Genomic DNA, 27,342 nt, shown 5'->3' with positions numbered 1-27,342 from the left:
CTGTATAATGATAAGAATTTGAAACTATATTTTTATTATTATTATTATTAACATGAATTTGATAAGGGCATTTCAATTAGAGCAGAAAAATGTAATTCTGTTCAGCTGTGAAATTTTGTCATGTAGAGTGTTATTTTTACTTTCAGAACAGTCAAGATATGGAACAAGAGTCCCTTTTTTTCTGACAGTATCAGACGTTTTAAAAAAGTCTATATTCTCTGATTTTCACTCAGAAAAGAGAAGGTATAGTGTGAATACAAAATACAAACTAGGGAAGAAATCCAGATCATCAATACATTAAGAAGCAGAGAGTGATTAACAGGGTGGGTTAACATATATTCTTCCATACTGCAGTTGTTTCGCTGTTTAGAATACTGTCTTCTAGACAATGGGCCAGACAATGTTCTCTGCACAGTAATGTCTTCATGGACTTTCCTTTACATTGTTCTAGCAAGAAAGAGCAACAGCTACCCATCAAAGGAAGAAAGATCAGACAAAAAGTAACTCTTACATCTGACACAAAGTAAAGGTCATCAGTATGTTGCGTCACAGTTTCCCTACTCCTTTTGTCTCAGAGATCTGGACATAGTTGGAGTTCAGCAGTAGTTATACACTAAGGAGAAGAGACAGGCACGTTTGAGTTAGTGGCTGAAAGGGCACATCTTGTTTCTTTAGTCTCTACCTGTGGATCTGATTAATCTGGGATGGGAAGCAAAAGGGAAGGCATATGCCCTGTGACTACATTAATTTTCCTCTGCTGTGTTTAAACACAAAAAAATTTATATGCCTCCCTTCAGATGCACAGACTTCTCAGCTCTTTGTAACATTTGATCCCAGGAGGGTGGTGAGCCATCTTCAGCTTCTGGGGAAGCTCACTCCATTTTTGAGTAAACTAAACTGTAATACACAGAGAATCCTCTGGACTTTATCTCAATGAGTAGTAACACATAGAATCAAACTCTCACGTTGTTACTGTGTGTTGAAAAATATCCAATGGGAAGTGCATACGTGATCCCATCAGAGTCTGTGTATCAGCATTATAAGCATTTAGGGAACCTCTGTAATGGAAAGCAACTTAAAAGATTGTATCTAGATAAACCATCACTGTAATAAGAACTGCTCTCAACACCTAATGATTTACTACTCTGCTTTAGGTAAGCAATTCACATGGGTTTTTCTAATATTTCAGGGTAGAAACCCCCAGGCAGGGCTGAATTCGATCACTTGAAGTGTTTCCATACAAAAGTGGCAGCTATTTCTAAAAAGGTTAGGCTAGCTTAAGTTCTGCCAGAGGTGGGATACATTGCAAAAGAACTCTCAACTTGAAAGTACAAAAATAAGAAGTGAAAAAAGAGAACTATAAAAGAGAAGAACAAACCTTCCAAACAAAGATAAAGGTTCCTTTGAAACCGGGTGAAGTATGAACATGAAAACACACAGTTCCGCACTCACAATGAGATACTTTCTTGCTCATTTTGTATTACCTAAGAAGAGGCAAGGTGTTTAAATCATCTAATTTTACAGAATTTTATCTTCATTCTCTCCAGTAAGGAAGGAAAACCAAAAAAATCCATCTAATGCAAAAGCCAAAATAATTAATTTGCTGTGAAAGTAAACTGGGAAAAAGTTAATTCTTAAAAATCACATTGTCTAACAAACTTCTAAACAATGCTCGCACTAAAAGGCTGCTCTGTATTTCTCAGGTCACAAAGGAGCTCTTTCCTTACACCACATGAACTCCCACTTCAGGGTATGGCTTTTGTTTCCAGATACCCAGTATGAGCAATGGCTACCAACTCTCACTGGCTGAAAGTGACACTGCCAAGATATTTTCATTTTCAGATCACCACAGCTGATTCTGATAATCTTTATGTATCTTGAGTTACGTTTCCTAAATAATTAGTCTTCTGGGCTTAATCTTGCATGTTGTTTCACATAATTACAATAACTCTCTTAATTTATGTTGCACTCTGTCTGGCTACAGGGTCATTCCTGTCTGGCTACAGGGTCATTCCTGTGTAGCAGTGTGCAAGATCAACAATTTAGAAATGTGCTTTTCCTAGTCACATCTCCATTAATTTTTCAAACATCCCTTTAATTACTAGCCTAAATATTCACTGTCCTCATTATATTATGTTTCCTGACTCAGAGAGTTGCATAGTTCAGTATTGTCCCTGGTCCATGCATAACAAAATGCATAGTTTGTACACTAGTATAATTAAAACACACGTTTGACAAAACAATCGAGCATATGCATAAATAGCTGTGATCTGGCCTGTGTACCCAGACCTGTACCACTCATTTCATACAGCTTTTGGACTCTGTTAACACAGCCAGATTTTACATCATAGAGTGTAAACTGGAAGCAAGAAACATACAACAACATAACAGTGGTCTCTCCTTGTAACCTACAAATGCAAAATCTACTGGGGCATATTCATTATATGTTTACATGATTAGTAAAAGGGAGGGAGGGGCATTTTGAGAGCTGAAATAATGTTTCCTAATCAAAAAGTTGCCCCTTCAAAATAAAAAAGTATGCAGAATGGCCTACTGAACTATACTTCAAGAATCTATCCACAAGCTTCAAAGGAACCTGTTAAACTTGAAAATACTAATGCAAGGCTTCCAGAGTATTTTCATCTATTGCCTTCATATACTGCCTTTAGTGTCCAAGATACTCATTGGGATGTTAGGGAATACATCTCTCTGTGATCTTACTGCCCTGGAAAATGTTGAGAATGGGATTCACCAGTTTCATCATTATATACATATATACATATGTATTAGTATTGAAATAAAACCTTAAATTTCAAAATAGTACTACTGATAATCCAAGTAAAATAATGAAGGAACCATTATTTACATAATTTTTGGTTTGTTTGTATTTGTTCCAGACCAATACTATTTCAGGGGGAGGAGTCCATTAGGTAATTCAGTCTGTCTTGCAATCGAGAGCCTTCTAGAAAAGTGCAGCATAGTAGGCAACAAAACATAGCTCAGGTAACCATTGTTGTTACTGGTTCTTTTGTGAGCAAGGACATCTCAGGATCCAGTACTGCAGTGCCACTCATTCATTTCAGCTTAGTGGATCATTTCTAACACAGCTAAAACGTCAAGAAGAGAGAACATGGAATTTCCATGCCTGTAGATCATCTCAATAAGTTTCTATTTCTCCTTCTCCATTGCCTTCAACAACTTTTACCACAAAATTTAGTTGAAGCTCAGCATTTTCAGGCTTACGGATAAAGCAAGACATGGCAGGAGCAGGAATACCCTAAACCATTTCAAACATTTGTATGCTCAAAAGCTATGTTTTGGCTGGTGTGATATGCTAAGGCTGCTTTACTTATCTCCCTTTTTTTCTCAGGGCTCATATCAATGAAGTTTAGCCATATTGCTGAAACATTGCACTTTTTGATGTATTCTGTGCCCACATGGTACTCTAACAAAATCATTACAGAGAAATTAGCCCTATCTTTTTTTAATTCCTATAGCTTTATTGTAAGTAATCTGTGTTCTGGAAGTTCAGGCTTTCACTTGAGAGGAAGAAAATTAGTGTAAGGAAAACTTAGGTTTATAATTAGAAAGAGGCATGGCAGAAGTAGAGTAGCTGTATGACTTAAACGTGAAGGTTAGAGGGCAGCGGTCAGAAAGTTTGCTGAGTTTACATATTACAAATTTAAGAAGGATTTTTGACTGGACAATTTAAGCTATACTAAAGAAACTATAGCACTTAAGTAAGTTTAAATTTGTGCATACAAACCCTCTAATTTAATTTAAAAAACTCCTTTAATGTAGCATCTGCTTAGATGCAGTTATTCAGCCATATTAAACTATGATACCGCTTACAATGAAACGTCAGTAGCCATAATCACTTTCCAATATCTGTTCAGTTTAAAGCTGAACAAATCAAAAGCATTTAAACCCCAATAAAAATATCCCAAAATATACTTGCAGGATGAAGGCCAGCATGGCCTCACGCCTCCTCCCATTTCACAGCAGTTGCATATTGTGAACACTGTGGGTGTTCACTTCAACATGATTAGGTTCACAGAGTGGCAGAGAGAAGGGAGAGATGCTCTGCAGTAATCCAAACTCGTTGTGCTAGCAATGTTTTTGACAGATAAGTTGGCAATAATCTGAATATTTTTGTCCCAAATAACGAATCTTGCATCTGAAATTGTGTTATAGAAAACAGTAACTCCTCTGTGGGCCAGCTCTCCATCTGGTGCAGTTTGGCATGGCTCATCTGGCTGTAATTCATCAGATGTTATAGGGTTTTTTTGCATTTAGAAAATGGTATTAAAGAAAGAAAATGTAAGTGAAATATCAGAAAAATATTCAAAGGTAAGAAATTTTAAATTAAGATGTTCTTTTAAAGCTGATCTAGATAATACTGGACACTTCCGTGATGCATTGAACAGATTAATTCTCCTTGATATTTGTTTGCTGACATTGGTTGTTTTCTTAGTGTTATGCCTTTTTTGTCCTTGACTTTATTAGTTATTTACTGGTTTCAGATATACAAGTCTATAGATACAAGAAAGTACTGTGAAATTTTTACTTAATGAGGTAAAATTTGTCACGGAAGGTGATTTTGGACACAGCTTACTTTAAACCACAAATAGAGGGTGCTGTAAGTTTGAGTCCACCCAAAGTGAAACATTTTGTTTCAGATTATGTTCAGATCCAAAACCACAAAAGAATTATTCTGTGTTGTTCTTAACATGCAGTCACTCTTGCCAGAAGAGATATACAAACTTTTGGCTCAAGACAGTATCTTTAAAGAGCACCTCAGCACATGTTTTTGTCATTTTTAAATGAAGATAACTAACTTACAACATTTTGACAGCATCAAATCAAAACTCCAAATTAAACAATAGATTTAAACTCATATGTACCCTGAAAAACCTCAGCCTGTGTCTACATAGAGTCAAGACCTTTCTGATTTATTATTTTTGACAAAATATTTTTTTCTAATTTGGATTAGTTTTGATTTACCATGTTTTGTACTTTTTGAAGTTCTTCTTGTTGCACCTGAGCATCTTAATCAACCATTGTGGTATCAGGAGATGAAATTATATCATTGTTATTACTGACTACTTTTTGGAATCGGATCTGAAAAATTGGTTTCTCATTAATTTTTCTCACATGATAATAAATTTGGAGTCTTAGAGATATGTCTGGATTCAGAATCTAATACTTAACCAAAGAGAAAAAAATGTTCAGATCATATGGCTGGATCAGACTAGCTGGATCAGACTAGTACTAAGTATAGTACCTGTTGAGAAAAGATGAAATGTAAGGGATTATATGCAGATATAGTCATCAATTTACTAGTTTTAGAAGAGTTAGATTTCCTGGGTTTGACCAAAATGTCACAGTTAATAAAGGATTCTAAAATAACTAGACTAAAATCTGTCACTTTAACATTAATTTGGAATGTTCCTGAGGGGTTTTTTTTGCTAATGTAATGCAGATTGATGTGATATTTAGAATAAGATAATTTTAATAAAGCTAGCCATGTAGGATGAGGAATAATTATTGTGCTTTTTGACCACTTGTACGTGACCAACTAAAAAACCTTTCACCAACCGAGCTGTTATCTAGTGGGTTAAAATCTTCCCTGAATGAAGCTTGACATTTTCTGTCAGGTACAATTTCTCAGAAGTTACTTAACAAGCTTTTTACCTCAGCATAGCATCTGAAACGACAATTTTCCTTACTTCTAATGAAATGCAATAGAACTCACCTACATGCAGAATTTCCCTTGATCTTGCTGATGGTTTTGTGATAATATGCCAGGGAGCTGAACCTCCTTCTGCACCATAGGCAACTGAATTTCACCTCAAGAAGTGTTATTCTGATCTCTACAAGAAAAGGGATTTATTTGTAGAAACTGGGCAGGTGATATGTGCCTTCAGGGCAAAGGAAACCTATACTTGAGAAGTTCTTTCACAGTGATCGAAAAAAGTGAGGACAAACCAGAAAATCTGTTTCTTCTGTAATGTTGTGAACCATTACCAATGATACACTAAGATGTTGTACACTGTCTCACCCTCCAGACACCCTTGAAACAGACAGAGCTGCAGAGACACACAGAGTTATATGATACCGAGTGTGATGCTCAGTCTGGGTACTAAGTCTCTGGATTTTTCTTAAATACCTAGCATTACTACAGTTCTCATTACTACATTCCTGTTTTCACACAGCCGAATTTAAACCTGTGCAACTGCTTTTATTTAAGCAGAAGAAAAATAACTAAAGTTTGTTTTGCAGTATTTTGCAATTTATAAGGAACTCTTTTACCAATGCATGTATGGAATTGTCTTACCAGTACATGCTTGACTGTAATATATTAGAAAACTTTCTGAAAATTTCACTCCAATTTTTTTTGTGAAAAGGGAATGCATATGGTATATAAGCTCATATAGATATGTATATTAGTTTCTCCTACAGTGGAAAAAAATTAAGGTAGAGAAAGATGCATCTTTTATGATCCTTTACAATAATTCTATGAAATACCCGAAAATAAAAATATTGGTATGTTTGTATTTTATTGTGTAGTCTGAAGTATGTTGAGTGAACATTTTTTTAAGATAGTCATGCATGTATTACTGTGTATTTTAAATCAATGAATATGTTCATGTAAGGAAATAGTGCATATCTCTTTTGCTTATGTGGTCTTGGAATTTTTGAGGAAGATAATCAAGCACATGTGCTGCCATGTTTCCGCCAGAATTTAGACAAGTGAAAGAATTGCAAGATGGCAGCCCCAATTTATAATGGTAACACAGTAAGAAATTATTGCATTTATTCTTATATTTTCAAAAGAAAGCTTAATTTTGATTGCTTCAAGCTTTTAAAGTTGCCTTGAGACATAAAGTATATGCCTGATTTTCACAAAGGCTAGTCTCCTGGAAATCAGGGCTATTAACCATATCTCAAGTCAAGCACCAAAGATATCATACCTAACTTTTGAAAAGGGAAACCCTCTTTCTTAAAAGAGTGAAAGAAAACACAATGTGGTAGCGAGTTTAGTTTAAAGATTAGAGAATATGGCTCAAAGTTAAATATATTTTAGAGACAATATACTTTTTGAATTGAAATTAATTAAATTTCATGAAGGATTTATTTGCTAATGCTAAAGATTACCTAAGTACTGATTTCCTTGAAGTTGGCAAAATAATTCCCGTTTAAAACATTGATTTTGTTTATTTTGAAATCCTTCTGTTACTTGTGTGTCTGTTTCTGGTTAAAATCTGTTTGGTTTGTTGCAGTACATGGCGTTTGGGAGGAATGGTCACCTTGGAGTTTGTGTTCATTCACGTGTGGTCGAGGCCAAAGAACTAGGACGAGGTCATGTATACCTCCCCAGTATGGGGGAAGATCATGTGATGGACCTGAAACACAACATAAACCTTGCAATATTGCACTCTGCCCTGGTGAGCTCATATAGCAACTGTCTGCTTTGTTACAGCGCGTTCGATGTGGGTTGTTTGTGATTTCTTTATTACCCTTTGCACATAGATAAAAAATGTTATGCAAAGTGAGTAGACAGGGTAATATTGTTCATAATACTGACTGTAGTGATTAAAGGATATAATCAGGATGGTAACTCTGTTGGAGATACTACACAAGCAGACAGTTCTTAGTTTCTTCAAGATACTGTCTCTGTAGGGTACAGTATGTTGTGTAGGAAATCTTGATTCAGGATGGGTCTTGGAGAACCAAAAGGCAAGCAACTTTCTGAGTGTGGCTTAAAGGGAGACATTCAGAGGTCACACAGTTTGTGTCCACCGTATCAGTATGAAATATATTTGTTTGGATGTTCACTGTAATTATTTATTCATCATACAACAAACATACTTGGGAAACTGTAAAATTTTAATTGCTATTAATTTATTCAAAATGAATATTATTTACATGTGTGCAGAGAGGAAAGCTGACACAAGCTAGGGCACTTTTTGAATCCCAGTTAAGCCCTTATGGTAAGAATTTTAAGTGCCTCATTTCTGTCAGTAGATTGCTAAACCACTTTCAAAAAACTACCCCTAACCAAGTAAACAATGCATGGGCTTCATGTTAAACCTTCCATCCACTGAAACTGAAACTAACTCAAAAAAATCATGTATTCTTTCAAAATTGATTTTAAAATTTTTGTCCATAGGTTATGATTAATTTTGGTCAAAATTTTCCATATGTGTGTATATATATGTATGTATGTACGTATATATGCATACACATATATATGTATATGTGTGTGTGTATATATGCATATAATACCTGAGTATTACAGTGAGTTCAATAACCATAAAGAAGATTATATATGTAATTATTGAACTCATTGTAAATACTTAGGTATTAAAAAGGTAGCTGTAATGTGAGAAATTTCTTTCATGAGTTCTGTCTGACAGTGTAAAGGTTGCCCTTGCAGCAGGCTTGTTGAATATCCACAGTTCACAACACTGCTGCAAATATATTCTCCGTGACCAGAGCTCTTCCTGAAAAGGGTTGATAGACATTTCATTAGCAAATGGTTGTTTGATGATTTGAAAACAGAGATGAAGGAAAAAATGGAACTTAATGCCTCACAGAATTAAAACTAAATTTCTTAGATTTTTATTAAACCTGAACTTTGCTTTTCTTCTGGTCAGCAAAGCATACTCCAACTTCAGGACAAAATTTGTGGAAAAGTTTTAGTCTTGAATGCAGCTGCAAAAATTTTGAATTAATCCAGTTTTTGGCCAAGTTGGCAGCTGTGCAATTTTACATGTGCCTACGCAAAAGTAATTAGCATGATATATGTGCATGAAGCAGAATTGACGAAAAATGCCAAATAAAAATAGCAGAGAAGATATTAATGTATTCAGTTCAATATTGCAAAGAAACACAAAAGATATTACACCTAGTCTGTCAAAATAAGCAGTTATTTGAGAATTCTGGTTTTTGAACAGGCATTTGGACCTAAATGACTTTCACCAGAGGAAGTTATGTACTGGTTACATCGAAAAGTAACAGTTTAAATCTTTGCAGAATGTTAAGATTTGTTGTAATTTGAATGTTCAATTTTATAAGGGAATCTGCATGTTGAATTCTTTAGTCTTTTAACAGTATTTCTGAAATAGAAAACTCACAGAATCACAGAATCACAGAATGTTAGGGATTGGAAGGGACCTCGAAAGATCATCTAGTCCAATCCCCCTGCCGGGGCAGGATTGCCTAGACCATATCACACAGGAACGCGTCCAGGCGGGTTTTGAATGTCTCCAGAGAAGGAGACTCCACAACCTCTCTGGGCAGCCTGTAAACTCACACCCTATTTGCTCCTAAAGATAAAGAAGGGAGATGTATGAAATATATATGAGAAGCCACGGAATGAGTTTTCTTCAAAGATGCTATAATAATCGATTCGATCATTCCTACCCTAAATAATACTATATAGCAATGAATAAAACTGAAGAGGGTGCATTGAAATGTAATTTCCATAATGTTTTCCTCTTCACATAAAGCTTTTATGATTAATGAATGCAACTATCTTCCATGTTTGGAAAGATTTCCATTTTCTGCTGAATAAATTATCAGGGCGCAGCTTCATAGCTTGAGAGGCATCTGCATTAAGAGTGGTTCACAACCAGGCGTTACATAGAATATTTAATATAGAACTTTATGAAAAAGCCTCAAAAACTCTCTTCCTTTAATTCTCTGGTTGCTGAAATCCTGGGCATTAGAAATAACGGATAGTATAGATGAACTGTTGGAAATGTTCTGTGGTTTCTGTCAGGCAACAGTAAGAGTTCACTTTGTATTCCACTAAATAGTGGCGCACCCATACAGATACAGTATGTTAAATCACTAACTTAACTTAAAGATTCTGCTTCCTATTTTAATTAGTAGCACCGTCAACTTAGGAAGCTACTACTCCAGCCCTCCTTTAGAATAATCCTGAAATCAGGGGTTGGTGAGTGTGCCAAGTTATGTTACTCATTTTCAGTGGTGGTGCTTTTATGGCAGTAGTAGTTATAAAAACAGGTTTTCAAGAAAGATTATTAATCAAAATTGTATTACAACCTACATTTTGAGTTAATACTGGATAACTGCAGGTGGAATGAGGAACTGATGATTGAATTGATGAAGTCTTTAGGAACACAGGATTCTGAATTAGCACAATCAGTAGTAACACATTTCATAATGCTTACCCGTTTTCAAAAATACAGTCTAGTCCTATTGTCTATTATAGACCATATAATTTTTCACTTGTATGGAAACTTATTTGGTTTATATTTTTTATTATTTTGTTTTTTACTGTTTTCATTTACCTCAAGAAGCTTTCTGATATATGAAATTAAAAATAACAGTCCTAAACCTTTACTCATAGGAATATTCATCCATACTCAAATGTATGGGCTAATACAAAATAATAAATACAGAACTACTCATCATATCTATATTGTTTAAAAATTCAACTTGACAAATCCGGAAAGAAGATTACGCAATAAGCAAACACAGAAGCAGACCTGAGGAGGAAGGCAGGCCGTTTCTGTCCTCCTGCATTTTATCTCAAAAGAATGTTGAAGAACTAGGATCATTTACCTTTCAGGGAGGATGAATGATAAAAGCATATTCAGCATTGTAAGTGTAGAGAACAGAGACTGTATGTGAGGCAAAGTGGTAACTCCTGTTTTACTTTTCCTATTCAACTAAAGAGACCTAATTTCACAGTCAGGACCAATAATCTTATAAGCTGACCCATCTGAGTGATCACCACAGCTGTAATAAATCACTTTCAAGGGCTCAGAGTTTACATGAGACAAGATTGACCCACACTTTTGCCTAAAAAGATAAGACCAGTCTTTTTAACAAGGCCTTGTTTTTAATAAGGTCTTTCAAACTGTATGGTATGTGAGCAAAATCATAATTTATCCTTTGTTGTATCAGTGTACAATTAGAGGAGATGAGATGTTCTTCACTTGAAGAAAAGGGAAAACAGTTTCAAATGATTTAAAAGTAGCTCATAATGGTGGTTTCTGTGTTGATTGCTGTAAGAAGTCAAGCGTCCCCAGGCTAGGCCCAATCTGAGGGGCTGCATTCGGGCCTCAGTTGAAGCCCCCCAACCTAGAAGGAAGCCACGAGGCCCTGCCCGACTTAGGTGGTAACTCTGCTGTGTCCATCTCTTTTGTGCCTGCCGCGGCAGTCGACGGACAGTGGCAGGAGTGGAGCTCGTGGAGCCAGTGCTCGGTGACCTGCTCAAACGGCACCCAGCAGCGGAGCCGGCAGTGCACCGCAGCAGCCCATGGCGGCTCCGAGTGCAGAGGGCCCTGGGCCGAGAGCCGGGAGTGCTATAACCCCGAGTGCACTGGTGAGTACCGACTGGCGCGGGGAGCTGCAGCTCTGCCTCTCCTGCTCAGGAGAGACTCGGCGTCCGGTCTTGGCAGTAGCTCTGAGCCGGGAACTGGGTGTACACCAGCAGGCTCCTGGGCCGCTGCAGGCCTCAGTGGGCTGCAAAAGGGCGGAGCAACCACCTCCAGAGGGAGGCCTGGGGCCTCGCTCTTTTTTATTTGGTGAGCCACGTGGAGGTAAGCTAAAGAGCACATTCAGAAAGACTGCATGAGGGGCTGCATATCAGCTTTTTGGTTTTATCACCGTTTAAAGGACATTCAAGAGTTTTAGAAAGATATGTTTGAGGCCTAAAAAACTTAATAAAGTGTTTCACAAACCTAGAAAGTGAATCTGTATGAACTGATTCCCTTTTACACTGAGACTGCTTTATGATCCTCTGGCAGTACAAAAGCAGCCTTGCAGGGTGGGTAAATTACATTTATACCTGCTTTTAAGCCTCATTTGCACTGTCAGAGCACGTAAAATCAAGCTCCTGAAATATGACATGCAAAGATGTTTTTATTTAACTTTTTTACAGGGTAGTTATACACGTTGTAAATGTGTTTCATTACCATACAACAGCACTATACAAGTATATAGAAAAAAAATGAAAAGGAGGCAATGTTTTGCAGTCTAAGTGTAAGTCAATGTGCTCCAATTCTTTTTATTTTATCTCAAGATGCAAGTCATTTAGATAACAATCCCATATTTAGGAGACAAGTAGAGACTTCCCCATCTTCCATGCACCTACATCTACCACTTCTGTTACTATTAGTTGTCTGGGAGGCTTTCTTCTCTTACCCAAGTAAAGAATAACCTATACATCCTCCTTTATGACTCATTATGTCACCACTGTAACTGTATTCTTCCAAACAGCAAATGGCCAGTGGAACCAGTGGGGCCACTGGAGTGGCTGTTCCAAATCCTGTGACGGTGGCTGGGAGAGACGGATAAGGATCTGTCAAGGTGCTGCTGTGACTGGGCAACAGTGTGAAGGAACTGGAGAGGAAGTTAGAAGGTGCAGTGAACAGAGGTGTCCTGGTGAGATACAAATATTATCATTGTTATTATCTACACTACACTATGGCTTACTTTAATGGTCATCTTTATTATCTATTTACAAGATCAATGTCCATAAAACAATAGCCATAAATAGCCATATCTGGCTTGGCTTTAGACAAGTCACTGCTATTTTTCTCAGTAGAGTTGTTTAGCTAGGTATAAACTATCCCTATTGGATATATGAGTAATGCATCATGTTTTAAATAAATCAGAATGCCACAGTATAGAAAGTTATCAGAAAAATATTTCATTGCCTAGGTATGCCTACATTATTTGGAGTGGCGATGATTTGCTATAGAAGTACTCTCTGAATGCATTGTTTCTCAGAATATCAGGGCTGGCTTTGTAAATCATGGAATTTCTTTTACCCAGTGTACAAGATATGTCTTTATAATACATTTGGGGTAAATTTCAGTGCAGTAAAGATAAGGGAAAAAGTGAACATTACTGTACTGTATAGAACAAATGAATACGTGAGCAACATTTTATAAAAAGGAAAATAATTTAAAACAAAAAACGCACATCTTTCCTTTTTTAATATAATGCTTAAATATATTTCTTTGCAGCACTTTTTACTTTGCCCTCCCCAAAAATTTAAGTCTTCCCCACTGAAAGCTAATAAAAGTTTACTTTTGAGCTTCTTCAAAAGTGATGAATAAAGAACAGCTGGTGAATATGATCATATTTTCTGTAAAGACACATTGTCCTAAAGTAAAAGAATGCATTGTTGGATAGGTGTAAAATAACAAAATAAGGTCTAAGTCGTGTAGGATGTCTTAGCCATTCACTTGGGAAATTATGTGTTCTGAACTGCAAGCCAGGAAGCAGCAAAAATCTATGTAGCAATCTCTTTGACTTCTGGACATTTTGATGGCTGTGTTCTCTGCTAGTCAGAGAAAGGATTTAAATGGCAAGGATGCTTTGGGTCAGGAAATGGGAAATATCTCAGATATGAATTTTATGTTATCAAGCCCACATTTTCATAGGCGGCATGTTTATCCCTTGACAGCCATCAAAGAATAGTTTTCAAGGTAATTGCAGTACAGTAGAACAATGAATCTCATTGCATTCGAAGAATGACAAAAAGACCATTTGTAGTTATAAAGTTACAATACTATACTGGAGAAGTTAACCAAATTTAACTTACTTCCTAAATGTTCTCTTTAATTTTAATAAAACATTCATTATTTGAAAAGCAATACAAAACAGTATTTGTATTGGATTCCTAAACAAATTATAATTTCCATACATAATGCAGACTTCCTCTATAAAAACACAGCAGTAAAAGAAGGTTAATGTGAATCTCCTCGATAAGCAGACATTCAGATCAACCAGCTTCTGCTTATAAAACTGTTCTTGAAATAATTTGCATTTGTATATTTTAAAAGTAAAACCATGTTGCTGCAGTCCAATTTTCAAAGGTTGCCACCTGCTGTTAATAAAATATTTTACAGATGTATTTACAAGTCAAATGCACACAGAGCTTTATTTGGCATTTGCTAAATTTATTTATTTACTTGATTAATCCAGGTTAGAATCAGTATGCTTATAGAAACCATAACCTAAAGCACCTTTAAACGAGATATGCAGAAGATTATACATGAATAACAGATTTAATTTATCTGTTTCTAGACTGACATTTACTAAAGCATCTCAGATTTAAATGTAGACAGTGGATAATTTATCAATGTTTTATAAAATTATATACAAATTTACATTTTATAAACACTAAGCAAAATTGAAAAGTACTATACAGAGATGAGAGATGATCGTTCAAAGTATAAGCAAATTTAATCATTTATATGCTCTTCTTCCATAGCCCTAAAATAGTTCAGAAAAGCTATTTTTGTCTCAGTGGTTTCTTTTTTGTGTAAGTCATTGAGAAACATGAGAGACTAAAATGTTTTTTTTTCCTTATATTAGCATTGCTTTGACATTCTTGTAAGACCAGATCCTAAGCTCTGGATTTGCATAACATATTTGTAAAGTGGATGACGCTGCACCTATTTGTATCACGCAGAGGTCTATAGACTTACAGAAAGTTAAATTATAGCTGACTTTAAACTGTGGCAGCAAAAGGACAATAAAACCTTTTTCTATTATGCTGGCTGCTGTTAATAAGATACTTTGCAAACAGAACTGTTCACTTGACTGACTGAAAATCTTGACTGGACTTTTTGTAGTTTGAGTTCTGCATTGTCTGAACATTATACAAGATTTTCTTCATTGTCGATCAGTGATTCTCTTCAAATGGTTCAGGCAGGGACTGAATTACATCAGATGCTCCTGGAAGCTGAATATAAGCAGCACTAAGAAAGGCAGGCTCAGAACTATTATCTGAAAGTTGGTTTCTGAAACAGCTTGGTTTCTGGACAAATGTTGAGTATCTGTCTTTGTGATACATTTCTATCCACACTTACAAATTTTAAAACTGTGGTTGTTTCCTTCCATTGCGTAATATTCTGGGAATAAAAAACAAAGATCTAAAGATATTTTGGATTCAGTCATTGCTCCTTAGTTGTATCCCAAATGTCTAAAGTTAGATTTCGCTCCTAGTAGGTCAGCAGTGTTAAGGATTTAGTACTCTGCAGTCAAAGTATCCTTTTGTGAAGGATAACTTCAGAAAATCCGAAACAAATCAGAGAAAGGAAAAAACCTTCTAGATTTGCTAAGCAGCTAGTCACGCAGGAATCACTGAGGAAAACTCACAGAGGATGAATGAAAAATAGGTCTGTCCCATAGGAATAAAGGAGACAGCTAGGTAATAAAAGAAATTGCAACCCATGACTGATAAGCAGCTACATGGCAAGCTGATCAGAAACTTTTAGAGAAATGTGTAAGAGAAATCAGATAAGTTCCATCAAATATGTCATTAAAAACTAAGAGATGTGAGAACTGACAACAAAGTACAGTATTATTCAGGAGAGAAGACTTCTGTAAATTTATTTTTATAAAAATAGGACCATGTTCTTATGACAATTCTAAGAGTGTCTTAGATTCCAATAATACAGTATTGGTTTCTGGAAATACTTAATTCCATAATAGTTAATTCTATAATAATTCTATACATGTTTCAATATTTAGGCTTTGCCCAGATTTTACTCAAAACAGATCCTCAATATTCTTCTCGTAAGCCTATTATCAGTGGTAGAAGACATAATATTGGAATTGTTTTGAACAAAATATTACTGAAAGCAATGATAGACTACCTTGTTTGTTAAGAAAAGGTAACAGTGCACAACTGCCGCCAAAGACTTGCTAATTCTTTCCTACTGAAGGTAGAAGGTTTCTTCAGAGGCAATACTAGTTACATAAGATAGAATATGAGAAGGGGGGAGATTCAAATTATTGTCAACAACTAAATAATAAAATTAAACCTTTGAGTTTTGTTTTGTCTCTGATTACAACACTATTCTACAAGACATTCAAAAGCTTTTTTCTATTGCCTCTGTTTAAGGTAATTTTGCCTGTGGCATTGAATTAGGATTCAAGTGAGGAACTACAGTTTTAGCTTCATTTGTGAGCTACTGTGTGCTGTTGGCTAACTTGCTTCACCCTTTCATTACCCTTTCCCATATTTAGTAGCTGCCTAGGTAGATTGTAAACTCTGTGAGGTTGTGCCTGTCTCTTGCTTTGTCTGTGTCTTGTAAAGAGCTTCCTCAGATCCCGGGTGGGTTGATTGCCTCTTGGAGATGCGTGTCCTCTCACCAGTAATGTCAGAGGAAGACTGTGCTTCTAGACCACTGACTTTGTTGACTGTTTGTGCTTAGGTGGGATGAATTCAGGCCTATCATTACAGGGGTATAACATGGTAAATTTGAGTACATGCTCTGTGTGGGAAGATATTGCTGAATCACATTATCAGTGAAAGAGAGATCTGCTTTTTATTTGCCAATTTTAGCAAATTTACCTCAGTATTTGCTGTTTGCTTCTAAATTTTAGCAATTCTCTATGATTTTGTACAGCTAGCTCACATTCGTCTGTGGGTGTGCTATGAATTAATTGTACCATAGTTAAAGAAATACTTGAACTGGTCCTGAGCAGAGCCAGCAGGGCCAGCAAGGCTTTTTAACTTGGATGTAATACCACTCCAGCATGACTGTAGTGTCTCCATGGGCAACATGGGTTGAAGCCTCACAGATGCTTTAATGTGGGTGGATGCCTGATAAGTAAGCTCTGCCAGATTTACTTTAGCTTTGGGAAAAGCTGATTTGTCTTTTATGCACACCATTCCCATTCCTTGATCCAAGGTATTTGTACAATGCATTGAAAGGCATAGATGAGTCAGCCAGGGATCAGGAAAACTTCTTTGTCTGGGCTAAGTAATACCTCTTCCAAGCTCTGACTTGCTCCTGCACCTCTTTCCTGATAACTCTGGATCTTGGGAATGCCTTTTACTCTGAACACAACACACAGGTGCACAGAGTATCTCTGGTGCTAGGCTAAAGTTAAAATGTAACCTTGAGTTCTGAAAGGTGTGACACAAAAGGACACAAGTAGTACCATTTCAAATAGATGGGAAATCTCTGGTATTACCTGTGACTTGCTAACATAAAAGAGAAAATATGTTGTATATAAGTATACATATATATGCAAGTATATATTTTTTCTGAAAAAAATCACATTTAACATTCAGTATTTGAGGGGAAGTAAGAGTTTTAGTTCTGAGAATGAACACCTAAAGTGTTGATTAGTGAACATAACACATTTGAAATGGCCACAGCTGCATGACAAATATACTTCTCAAAAAGCATTAAGATTTAGCAAATTTATGTAATTTATAATATTACCTCCTTCTTATGTTAATTTACGCTCCCCAAATTAGAGCATTTCTTCTGTTTATAAGGTCATAATAGGATGGTAATTGCATTTGCTTATGTCACCAGATGGCTTATGTTTATCAAAATCTGGCTTTTCCCATTGTAACACTGGCTTGATGCACTTTTGGAGAATGTCTAAAGCAGCGTTAGTATTCTAGATCATAATTATAACCAACTTTCTTTGGGTTTTGCCATTAATGAATCTCTTGTTTTTTAGCAGCACCAACTGTCTTGATTTATGATTCAGGAATGCTGATGGTGAGGCAAATTTAGCAAGCAATTTTTCTGCCCAACTGTGATTCATATTAGTATTACTGAGCAATCTGCAAGGTGTTATTTGTCCTGCACAAAGAGAGGGTACAGCTTTGTGAGAAAGTCTGCTCAGTTCCCTTACTGACCTCACTCTTCCGTCAGCAGAAGTACAAAACAGGGAAGATGGACAGTTTTATGGGTTAGATAATGGGATGGACAAAATCTGTAGTCTGTTCCTGCTTCTGCTAGAGATTTCACATGCAGCCATGGGTGAATCATCGAATTGCTTTCTGCCTTATCACCCCATCTGCTATAGTGATAGAATTTCCTTTCTTTTTTCCTTTTTCTTGTTTTGTAACTGCTTTGCTATAATACAGTGGGGTTACATTTTTCCTGAAATATGTATTACAATACTTTTAAACAGCTCATGGCTTTTCTCTGCTGAACTTGGAATGAATTAGATTTCAGCAACTAGCATTTGTCAGTGCTTTAAGTTATGACACGAATTCAGCCAGATATTTGCTGTGTTAATCTAATTTACTCAAAAATCATAAACTGGGAATCTACAGCAGAAATACAAAGAGCAAAAGGAAGCCGTATGTCATGACCATGTGAAAATAAAACACGAAACATTCGCAGAAGCTTCTTTTTCCCCATGCAGTTCTATTACTATGAAATTGTGAAAATATTTTTTCCGCTTTAAATGGTATTGCAATAACCAGTAAAAGGCCATTTTGTTTTATAGCCACTCAGTCCCACATTATTGACTGTACTTGCTTAATTAACAACTTGTACAGAAACAAATTTCAAAGAAATAACCTGCCTTTTGGTCTTCAGAATATACAGCTCTCATATGATACCTTTAGCACATTTAATGTTTCAGCTGTGGTTTCGGAACTCATTCTTTCACATACAATTTAAGTTTTAGAAAAATCTTTAAAAATTTTGGTGTAAGATAAGCATCACAGCTTATAACATTTGAAGTATCATCATCTTCTGATAGATGCTTAACATTATTGAATGAAATAGAGCAACAAGGAAAGATTCAAACCTATTAACATTGCAGCTAAAACCTAAAGAGTGTTTGCTGAAGAGAATAAAAGCATAGACTATATGAAATAAATACCATCACAGAGACAGATATACAAAAATTACAGGTTTTGCATTTTTGCATTTTTGTACTTCATTCTTAAAATTAAACCAAATGATGTTAACATATACATCTCAGGAAAAATAAGGACAAGATTGAAGACTTGCCTTTCTGATATAAAATGCCTGTTTTACATTAATGTTTCTATTTAAATTTTCATTTCTAAATGGCAGCACCTTATGAAATATGTCCTGAAGACTATTTGATGTCAATGGTGTGGAAAAGGACCCCAGCTGGGGACCTGGCATTCAATCGATGTCCTCTCAATGCCACAGGTACAGTATTACTTTGAAATTATAAGATGATAAAAAAGGAGAGAAATCTTTTGCATTGTGTTCTAGACATAATCATTACTAGACTCATATATATAAGTATGTAGGCATATATATGAATATATCTATATAAACCCCACATATTTACATATGCATATACATACATATAGTATATACGTGTACATATACACCGTCTCTTACAATTTACATATACATGGGTCTGTGGCATATATATATGTATACACATATGTATATGCATTATAGCCAGAGAGAAAAAGCTAAGAAGAAATCAATTTGACAGGACCTATCAGGCAAAGTGATGAAAATGAAACAAAACATAAAAATCTTTTTAATTAAGAAAACACGGCTAAAAACCCACCAAGTGAACTTTGAAATGTGTTTCAGAATCTTATACTACTCTCTATATACTGATGATCAGTGCATGAAATTGTTTCTGTGTGTGCTTTTAAAATAGCATGGAATGTAGTTCAAATAAGGTTCATTATTTCCAATTGCTCTCACTTATATAAATATTTTCTGTCTTCTTTGTGACTTACAGGCACCACTAGCAGACGCTGCTCTCTCAGTGTTCATGGAGTGGCCTTCTGGGAACATCCAAGCTTTGCTAGATGCATATCAAATGAGTACAGACACTTGCAGCATTCAGTAGGTGCAAAGCCAGCTTTAGTACTTGCTCTGTTTATTCATTACTAATCATTGGTGTGAAAAAAAACTTACTTACTTACTCACAAGTCATATTTCTGATAAGAAATGCCAGGAGGAAAATAGACCTAAGAAAGAATAATTTATATTAATGTATATTGTTCTGATCTTGTATATTGCTGATGTTTGAGTGAAAGAAGCTTTGTCTTACTGTAGAAATGGAAAAATCAATCAGATTCCCTTTTTTCATGTCCACTGCGTGAAATTTTTATAGCGGTCAGAGGTAAGACATGTTTTGGTTTATTAGAAAATGAGACGTGAATAAATGACTTTTACTGGAAGAGCGACCTGCTGAGTAATTTTATAATACCTTGAATTCTTTAATTGCACACAAGGAAGTGAGAAACAATATTTCTTTTTGCTATCAAATTTAGAACTTCACCTTCAAATGTAACAAGAGGAAATGATTACAGGGTAAAGCTATTGCAGTGTCTTGGAAAAAGTAAAGTACTCTAGATGAAGAAATATGTTTTTTTTCAGTATGCTTAACAAAAATTTTCTTTGCAAAGCATATGAATTTATCTACTGCCTAAATATGTTAATATGCATAGATGTAATGCATTGTATATATTGCATTATAAATATACTACCATGGTATATACTAGGTTTATTGATTACATTCTATTTCCATAGCCGAAGCATTCAGCCAGGTTAATACTATTGTGTGAAGAGCTGCTTTGAAGATTCTCATGGACAATGGTTTTTGCCTGCATGATGTATTTTACTGACATTCTTATTACTCTGCCTCCTTTTCCAAAGGCCGCTGCTCCATTAATCATTCAGCAGAGGGGCACTAATACAGCGTGTGCTTCATAACTTCCCAACCTCTCAACCAAGTGCAACACTTCTGTAGTATGCTTAAAAATCTTTGGTGGCTTGAAAAGTAGTAGCCTAGCTGTCATTCCGCAAATCTGATTTCCCACTTAAAGGAGATTTTAATGAATTCCTTTGAGCTTTCTGTTTCATTAGATTCCAACTTAATTGAGGCCTGAGATTCAGTTTCAGGGTAGCCCAAAGCAAGCATTATTTTAAAAATAGCACACAATAAAGTGTCAAAGCACTTCTTCCCACTACAGAGAAATTTTCCTCTTTTATATAGCTGCCTGCATGTTGCTCTATCCCTTTAGTGTTCACACTGGAAAAAACAACATTAAGTTTGCTTTAACTGTTTTGCATTATATATTTTTTTATATTTTATTCTTTTGCAGCAGCTGCGTATACTATGTCTAAACATACTTTATGGGCATGGACAGCAATACATTTGTATTTCATTTGCCTAGAATCTGTATTTTGGTAGATAGCACAATGAAGGCAATGACTGTAGGTAATATATATATACAGTTTTGAACACTAATAATGTCATATTGCAGAACAAAAAATTCACATTTTGTATTTGAAAACATTGAACTATTTCAAAGTAAAGTAAATTGCTTCTCTTTTACTTGCTATTTTTGCATTTAAATATTATGATCTTCCAAAATATTTAAAGGATTTTGAAATATTTTAAAGGATTTACTCATCTTGACCTGCCTGACCAGAAGACCATCCCTTCAGAGTTTTGTTACTCTGCTCTTACCTTCTTACATTTCATATCAACACTTATTCATAGCATTGCTCCTCATGCCACTGGTTCTGTAGTGATATTCAGACTTTTCGTTTCATGTTTTTCCTAGAAGTCATTCATAAGCAACTCAAACAGTGCAAATACCCTTTCATGTTATTCAGTGGTTTGACTTACCTGGATAACTTTTGGTGAAGCACTGGAGCTGCAAGTCTGCCTGGCAGGAAGGGGTCATTGTTGGACAAAAGAAGGCATTTCTAACCCATATCAGATTTATCTATTCTTCTATATTTCTTTTTTCAAAATATTAAATACAATTAGGCCACACTGTCAAATAATCTTTTGCTAAAGAACATTTAAAAATAGCTAAAACTTCTTCAGAATTACAGAAGCATCTAAACATTGTCTTATTGCTGCACAAAATTTCAGTCTAGTTTATATGCATATAAATTAGAGAAGAAAAGTGGATTTCTTTTACACTTGTGAGCTGTTCAGAAAGAAAATCAGCTTGTCTTACATCTTACTGCTTCTGAAAGTGAACAACAGAGCATATTTAAAGAATTGTAGAAAATAGAGGTAAGGACCTATAAGGTCATCGCCCTGCAAATGTAGGCTTGTCCCCCCACGATACATATGTCAGCTCTATAAATCCCTGAAAATAGGGCTTTATAAGGAAGCTGCTGACAGACGGTGTTGCTATGATAAATATGTGTGCTTATGAAAGCATTTATGAGATGCCTCAGTATGCTTGACTTACCAATAATGTTATTTTACCAACTCAGACCAGGAGTAGTGGGGGGTGTCACTCCGTTCTGTGAATGTTCCAGTAAAATCTGAGTCTGAGCTGAATGCCTTTCATTTCTTACCTGAAATACATAACAAAAGTAGGTGCACAGTCTTCAAAAATGGTATTTCTGAAGTTGATTTAAGGCAGTTGATATACAAAATATACATACAATACTTAATACATTAAAGCGTGCCTGCCTAGAGAAATACACAGGTCCCAGTCTCTTTGCCCTCCAAACAAGCCACATATGATCCAGAACCAACCCAGAAGTCATGTAGTTGAATTCACATGGTGCTGTGCCCAAGCAATACTCTCTAAAGAAAAGCGTTTCATAAGCTGGGAGCCAGAGAATACTGCCTTGGCCACAGACCCTTCTAACCTGGCTACACAGATTCTGGGCTGGAAGCTTACAGTTGTAAATAAACTAAATAGCGTGACTGCCCAAGCTTAAGACAGGATGGCTGTCCTTGCAGTCATCTACACTGTTTAACTGTTTATCTGTTAGCATACTCCCTGACATGATTTAAGACCATGCCAGTGAGCACTCTCCCAAACAATATCTAGCATCCTTTAGAGGATAGCATGGCAGAGAAACCATTCCTAGCAACCAATAAAACCATCACTTTCTAGGACAGAGGAGGGAAAGAGAGTTTAGTTTGAGGGATACAAGCTGTCTGTGCTCATTGGCCTCAGGGCTAGCGAGTTTTCCCATGGCTATTTTATTCACCTGTATTTACTATTTATATAGCAAAAAACACCTTTCATTTTAGAAGCTTGGACTGCAAGTAGAGAAGTTTGGGGCTGCATGTGTCCATCAGTGAGGCCACACCTGGAGTACTCTGTCCAGTTCTGGGCTCCTCAGTAGAAGAGGGATATGGTGTTACTGGAGCAAGTCCAGCAAAGGGCCACTAAGATGATTAAGGGACTGGAGCATCTCTCCTATGAGGAAGGGCTGAGAGAGCTGGAGCTGTTCGGCCTAGAGAACAGAAGGCTAAGGGAGGAACTTGTCAATGTGTGTAAGTACTGGAAGGGAGAGTACAAGGAAGACGGAGCTAGGCTCTTTTCAGTGGTGCCCAGTGACAGGACGAGGCAATGGGCACAAGCTGAAACACAGGAGGTCCTGTCTGAACATAAGGAAACACTTTTTCACTGTGAAAGTGACTAAGCATTCGCACAGTTTGCCCAGGGAGGTTGTGGAGTCTCCATCCCTGGAGACATTCAAAAGCCATCTGAACATGGTACTGGGAAACTTGTTCTAGGTGACCCTGTTTGAGCCTGGGAGTTGGACCAGATGACCTCCAGAGGTCCCTTCCAACCTCAACCATTCAATAATTCAGTGATTCTCTGAATCCCATGACTCCAGAAATTTACACAAGGCAGAAATCTTGAAAAGTTAATTCATAGACTTCCACTCTAATATCATTATTATTTTTACTTTCTTCCTAAAGGTAACCTTTTCCTACAAATGTTAACACAGGTTTTCAGATGTCCACATTAAGCCAGAATTCTATGCTATATATAGTTCAGAATTTTACCACATAACCACAGGTGACTGACCCCTGAAGACTGTTTCCTTACTATATGTAGCTACAGTAGGTTCACTGCCTCATGCACAAAGCCTCTTGTATTTTTACAATTTTCTTTATTCCTCACCTGGAAGTGACATGGGACAAATTTCAACCCTTAATAAGCAGTATTAAAGTAGCAGAAACTCAGCTAGTGCTGCATGTTCTTCAGCTTGACTCAAGACTTGTGTAGAGACCAATATGGTAGCTATGTAAATCATGCTAAAATGGCACTATCTTTACATCTCAAAAGCCATTTGGAAGTCTATTTACAAAAGGTGAAGAGTCAGCAAGTTAAAAATACACTCGTAATGCTAAAGATAATATACTTTGCTCATAACTCCCAGCACCATGAATAATTTAGCACTTTTTCCAGCTACTTACAGAATGTGCCAGGCAGAATTACTGCCTCTACTCAGGATAGGCATGTACTGGCACCTCAGAAGAAAGCAGGGTTTTCCATTGGTTAAATGGAAATCAATATTGTACTTAATATTCTATTACAACAGTTTCAGAGTAATTCACAATCTTTAATTGATATATCTCCTCAATATATGCTTGAGATCAGGCCCTACTACATCTCCATTTTTTGTTGATGGGAAACTGAGGGAGACCAATTAAGAAGGAAATTTATCTCTGGTATTCTGATTTAGTGCCTAGCCACTGTTCTGTCTTAATGTTCCAACCTCTTCATATGACAGCACAGAAAATCCCTGGCATGGTAAAAACATAATAACTACAGGGCCTCTGGAGAGACTATGCACTGGAACATGATGAAACAGTGAAGGGGAATGGTTTGGCTTGTGGAGTGGAGATTGGCAGTCAGCTTGCATCTTTCGAGGGCCCAGTGCCCTACATGATTCATGTGTAGGAGCTTGAGTAAAAGCAGTTAAGAGGATGATGCACTTCAGCTGTGCCGCAAACATACAGCCTGTACTTTCGTTAGTTTATTTTACCTTGTGCACTGTGGAATACAGGTCCCTTTTAAATCTAGGGATGATAATTAGATGTCTTGGAATAACAGAACCAATTAGTCATGAATAATTTATCCAACATTTGGTACAATTCAGTTATCAAATGAATTAAACAAATACTGTTTGACCAGCTTATACAGCTGGTTGACTAATATGAAAAATTATTCACTGAACAAATTAAGGGACAAAAATGCCAAAATCCATGAAATAAACCCTTGGGAAATTATTTGTTAGCTCTAATAATAATACTTAAATAACCTAATTAGGTTTATTCTTACTAAAGCACTATAAGTGGAAAATGCAAAGTGATAAATAGGTATGCTTTGCCTTCTGGAATCATGACCTAAGGGATGAAGGAATAACTTGATGAATAGAAAAAGAAACATCACAGATGATGATATATCAGTTTTTCTTCTGATTTCTTATATTGCCCTAGTGTGTTTACAGTACCTGCAGCTTTGCCTGAAGAAAATGCTCTTAGTCAAGCATGGTGGTTCAGAATTGTTACCAGTCATCTTTGCAGCTAAGAAGGAATACTTTGCCCAATGATGCACAATTTGTTAATTGTGTTCTTGAGAAAGAGGAGATTACAGCAAAGAAATTCTTCCAAGTATCTGTTTTATAGTGGTGGAGAAGAAGTAAAGTCATAAGGCTGAATAAGATCTAGTGGCAGGGGATATCCTTTCTTCAGTTCCTTCTGGTTAGTTCTTGGTCACATACTGATCACCAGATTCAGTTAATAGGGAGGAATTTCCCTGCTTTCTCTAATTCCAGATTGTATTATCAGAATTTGGAGGGTTTTTTCCCTCTGTGGGATAGACATGGTTTGGGTTTTCGGACCATTTTACCAAAGCACTTACTGCTATAGCAGAAACAATGGATGTTGTTAAAGCCTATTGTCTCTTTCTACCTTTGGCAAATAGTTTCATTTTCTGAAAACTTAACTCCTTTGGTCTAACAAGCATATTTTAATCTCTTTAAAGAGTGTCTGTTGGTAGCTTAATGGACTGTTATACACAGAAAGGCAGATTAGATGATGATCTAATGACACAGACAGACTGTATAATATTATGATGTATTCTCTTCATTGCTTATGATCTTCTTTTGATCTGGAAGCAGAAAATGGGCTGCCTAATTATTTTACCTAAAATTGGTTATTTGAGCTAGTACTTGGTTAATTTGGACTAGTATTTTCTGAGATATGTTTTCATAAAAGAAAGATAACTCCAAAATATTCTGAAGTATTATTCTGCATACCTGAAATTTTATAAACAGATGAGACATTACACAACTCTGCTGACTCAATGCACTGTTGTTAGGTTTAGCATCACCATGAGAGATTGCAAACTGAATCTTGTGGCACAAAGAAACTAAAGCAAAACACATACTGTACATATGATGTATTTTGGCTGCCACAATCTAGTCAACAGGACTGTGAAATTGATACTTTGAGACAGACAAAGCTTCAAATTTAGTCTTGTGCATTTATTTCATTTCTAGGATATCAAGCGTATGTTAGTAAACTATTAATTGTTCTTGCTGCAACAATTGTTTAGTATATAAGGTGATATCTAATTTCTAGTTTGGTCTTTATTGCTTTCTAGATGTTAAGTCTAGAAAGGGACCATCATGACTTAATTCACGTGACTTCCCGCATGACCTCTTCTTGAACTAGAATATCTCTCATAGGAAGACATCTAGTCACTGTAAAAAGTAGGACAATGGAGAATGCATTCTCCGAGACCTTTTTTTTTTTTTTTTTCAATTTTCAGTTCTCATGTTCTTGCAAGTTTTAACTAGCACACCTCAAGTGGGTTGGATCTGCTGAGAAATTTCATGCTCTTCTTTGATGCTTTGGTTTGTTTTTTTTTTTTTACTTCGTTCATTTGGATAAACAGGGTAAAATCTTTCCCGAGCATAAGAAATTCAACTATTTGTACTATAACTGGATGTGAGTGACTGCAGGACCAAGAACAGAATCAGTGATTAGGAGCCCACGGGCCTACCTCAGGTGGTAGCCAAGAAAAAAAGTCTCTGAAATGCCTTAAATAAGAGTTAATTTCATTTTCATACTCTCTTGAAACCTATCAAATTTGGTATACTACAAGCAAGAAGACAAAGAAACAAGACCCTATCATTAGGAATATCCTATATCATCCTTTGTATAAACAACTGCTTCTGAGACATAGCTAAAGACTTCTTCATCTATTCTTAATCCATTCTACGGATGATAGCCACCTAAATTAGAAAGAAAAAAAAAGCACCCAAACAAAAATCCAAAACAAAACAAAGAAACCATTCACCCCCACCCCTCTAAAAAACAAAATACAAAAAACAAAAGACTTGAATCAGAGATAATGAAAATGAGATTAAAATGGTTTGGTATATCTGAAACTTGTATGAGCATTTGTAATGAAAACCATTAATGAATAGGAACTTACCACAGAGTATTAGAAACTGGTTTTGTGTAAATGGAGAAAATACTTGAATATATAAGGCTATCTCTATTTTCTAGTCTGTTATGCGTGCATTCTAACTGATAAGGATTTAATGAATCAGAAAAAAAGATAATTTTGTGAGGAATCTGCTTAAAAAATGATGGTAATATGTCACTGACTCACCATGCACTGGAACAGCCCTTTTGCCTAAAGTGAGGCTTCCTCTAAATGGCTTTTGGACACTCTAGTTTGGAAGAGATTTGTACTACGCTCGTAAATAATAATGAAGACTAAAGCCTGTCATCAAAACACTTTGTTTCTGAAGGTCTTCTCCAATATTATCAGAAAATCTCTGC

The 27,342-nt window shown here is 36.0% G+C and overlaps 1 protein-coding gene across 1 annotated transcript in view; it reads left to right on the top strand.

The window, feature by feature from the left end:
- Positions 1-27,342, top strand: part of ADGRB3 (adhesion G protein-coupled receptor B3) — a 492,392-nt gene that overhangs the window by 207,354 nt on the left and 257,696 nt on the right. Inside the window, exons 4-8 of the mRNA XM_068399003.1 lie at positions 7,284-7,448; positions 11,198-11,362; positions 12,259-12,423; positions 18,840-18,941; positions 19,498-19,604. Of these exons, the coding sequence (XP_068255104.1) occupies positions 7,284-7,448; positions 11,198-11,362; positions 12,259-12,423; positions 18,840-18,941; positions 19,498-19,604 (704 nt within the window). The remainder of the gene's footprint in view (positions 1-7,283; positions 7,449-11,197; positions 11,363-12,258; positions 12,424-18,839; positions 18,942-19,497; positions 19,605-27,342) is intronic.

This window comes from Nyctibius grandis, chromosome 1 (assembly GCF_013368605.1).
Source record: "Nyctibius grandis isolate bNycGra1 chromosome 1, bNycGra1.pri, whole genome shotgun sequence".
NCBI classification, from domain to species: domain Eukaryota; kingdom Metazoa; phylum Chordata; class Aves; order Nyctibiiformes; family Nyctibiidae; genus Nyctibius; species Nyctibius grandis.
This window is presented reverse-complemented; position numbering and strand designations above follow the sequence as displayed.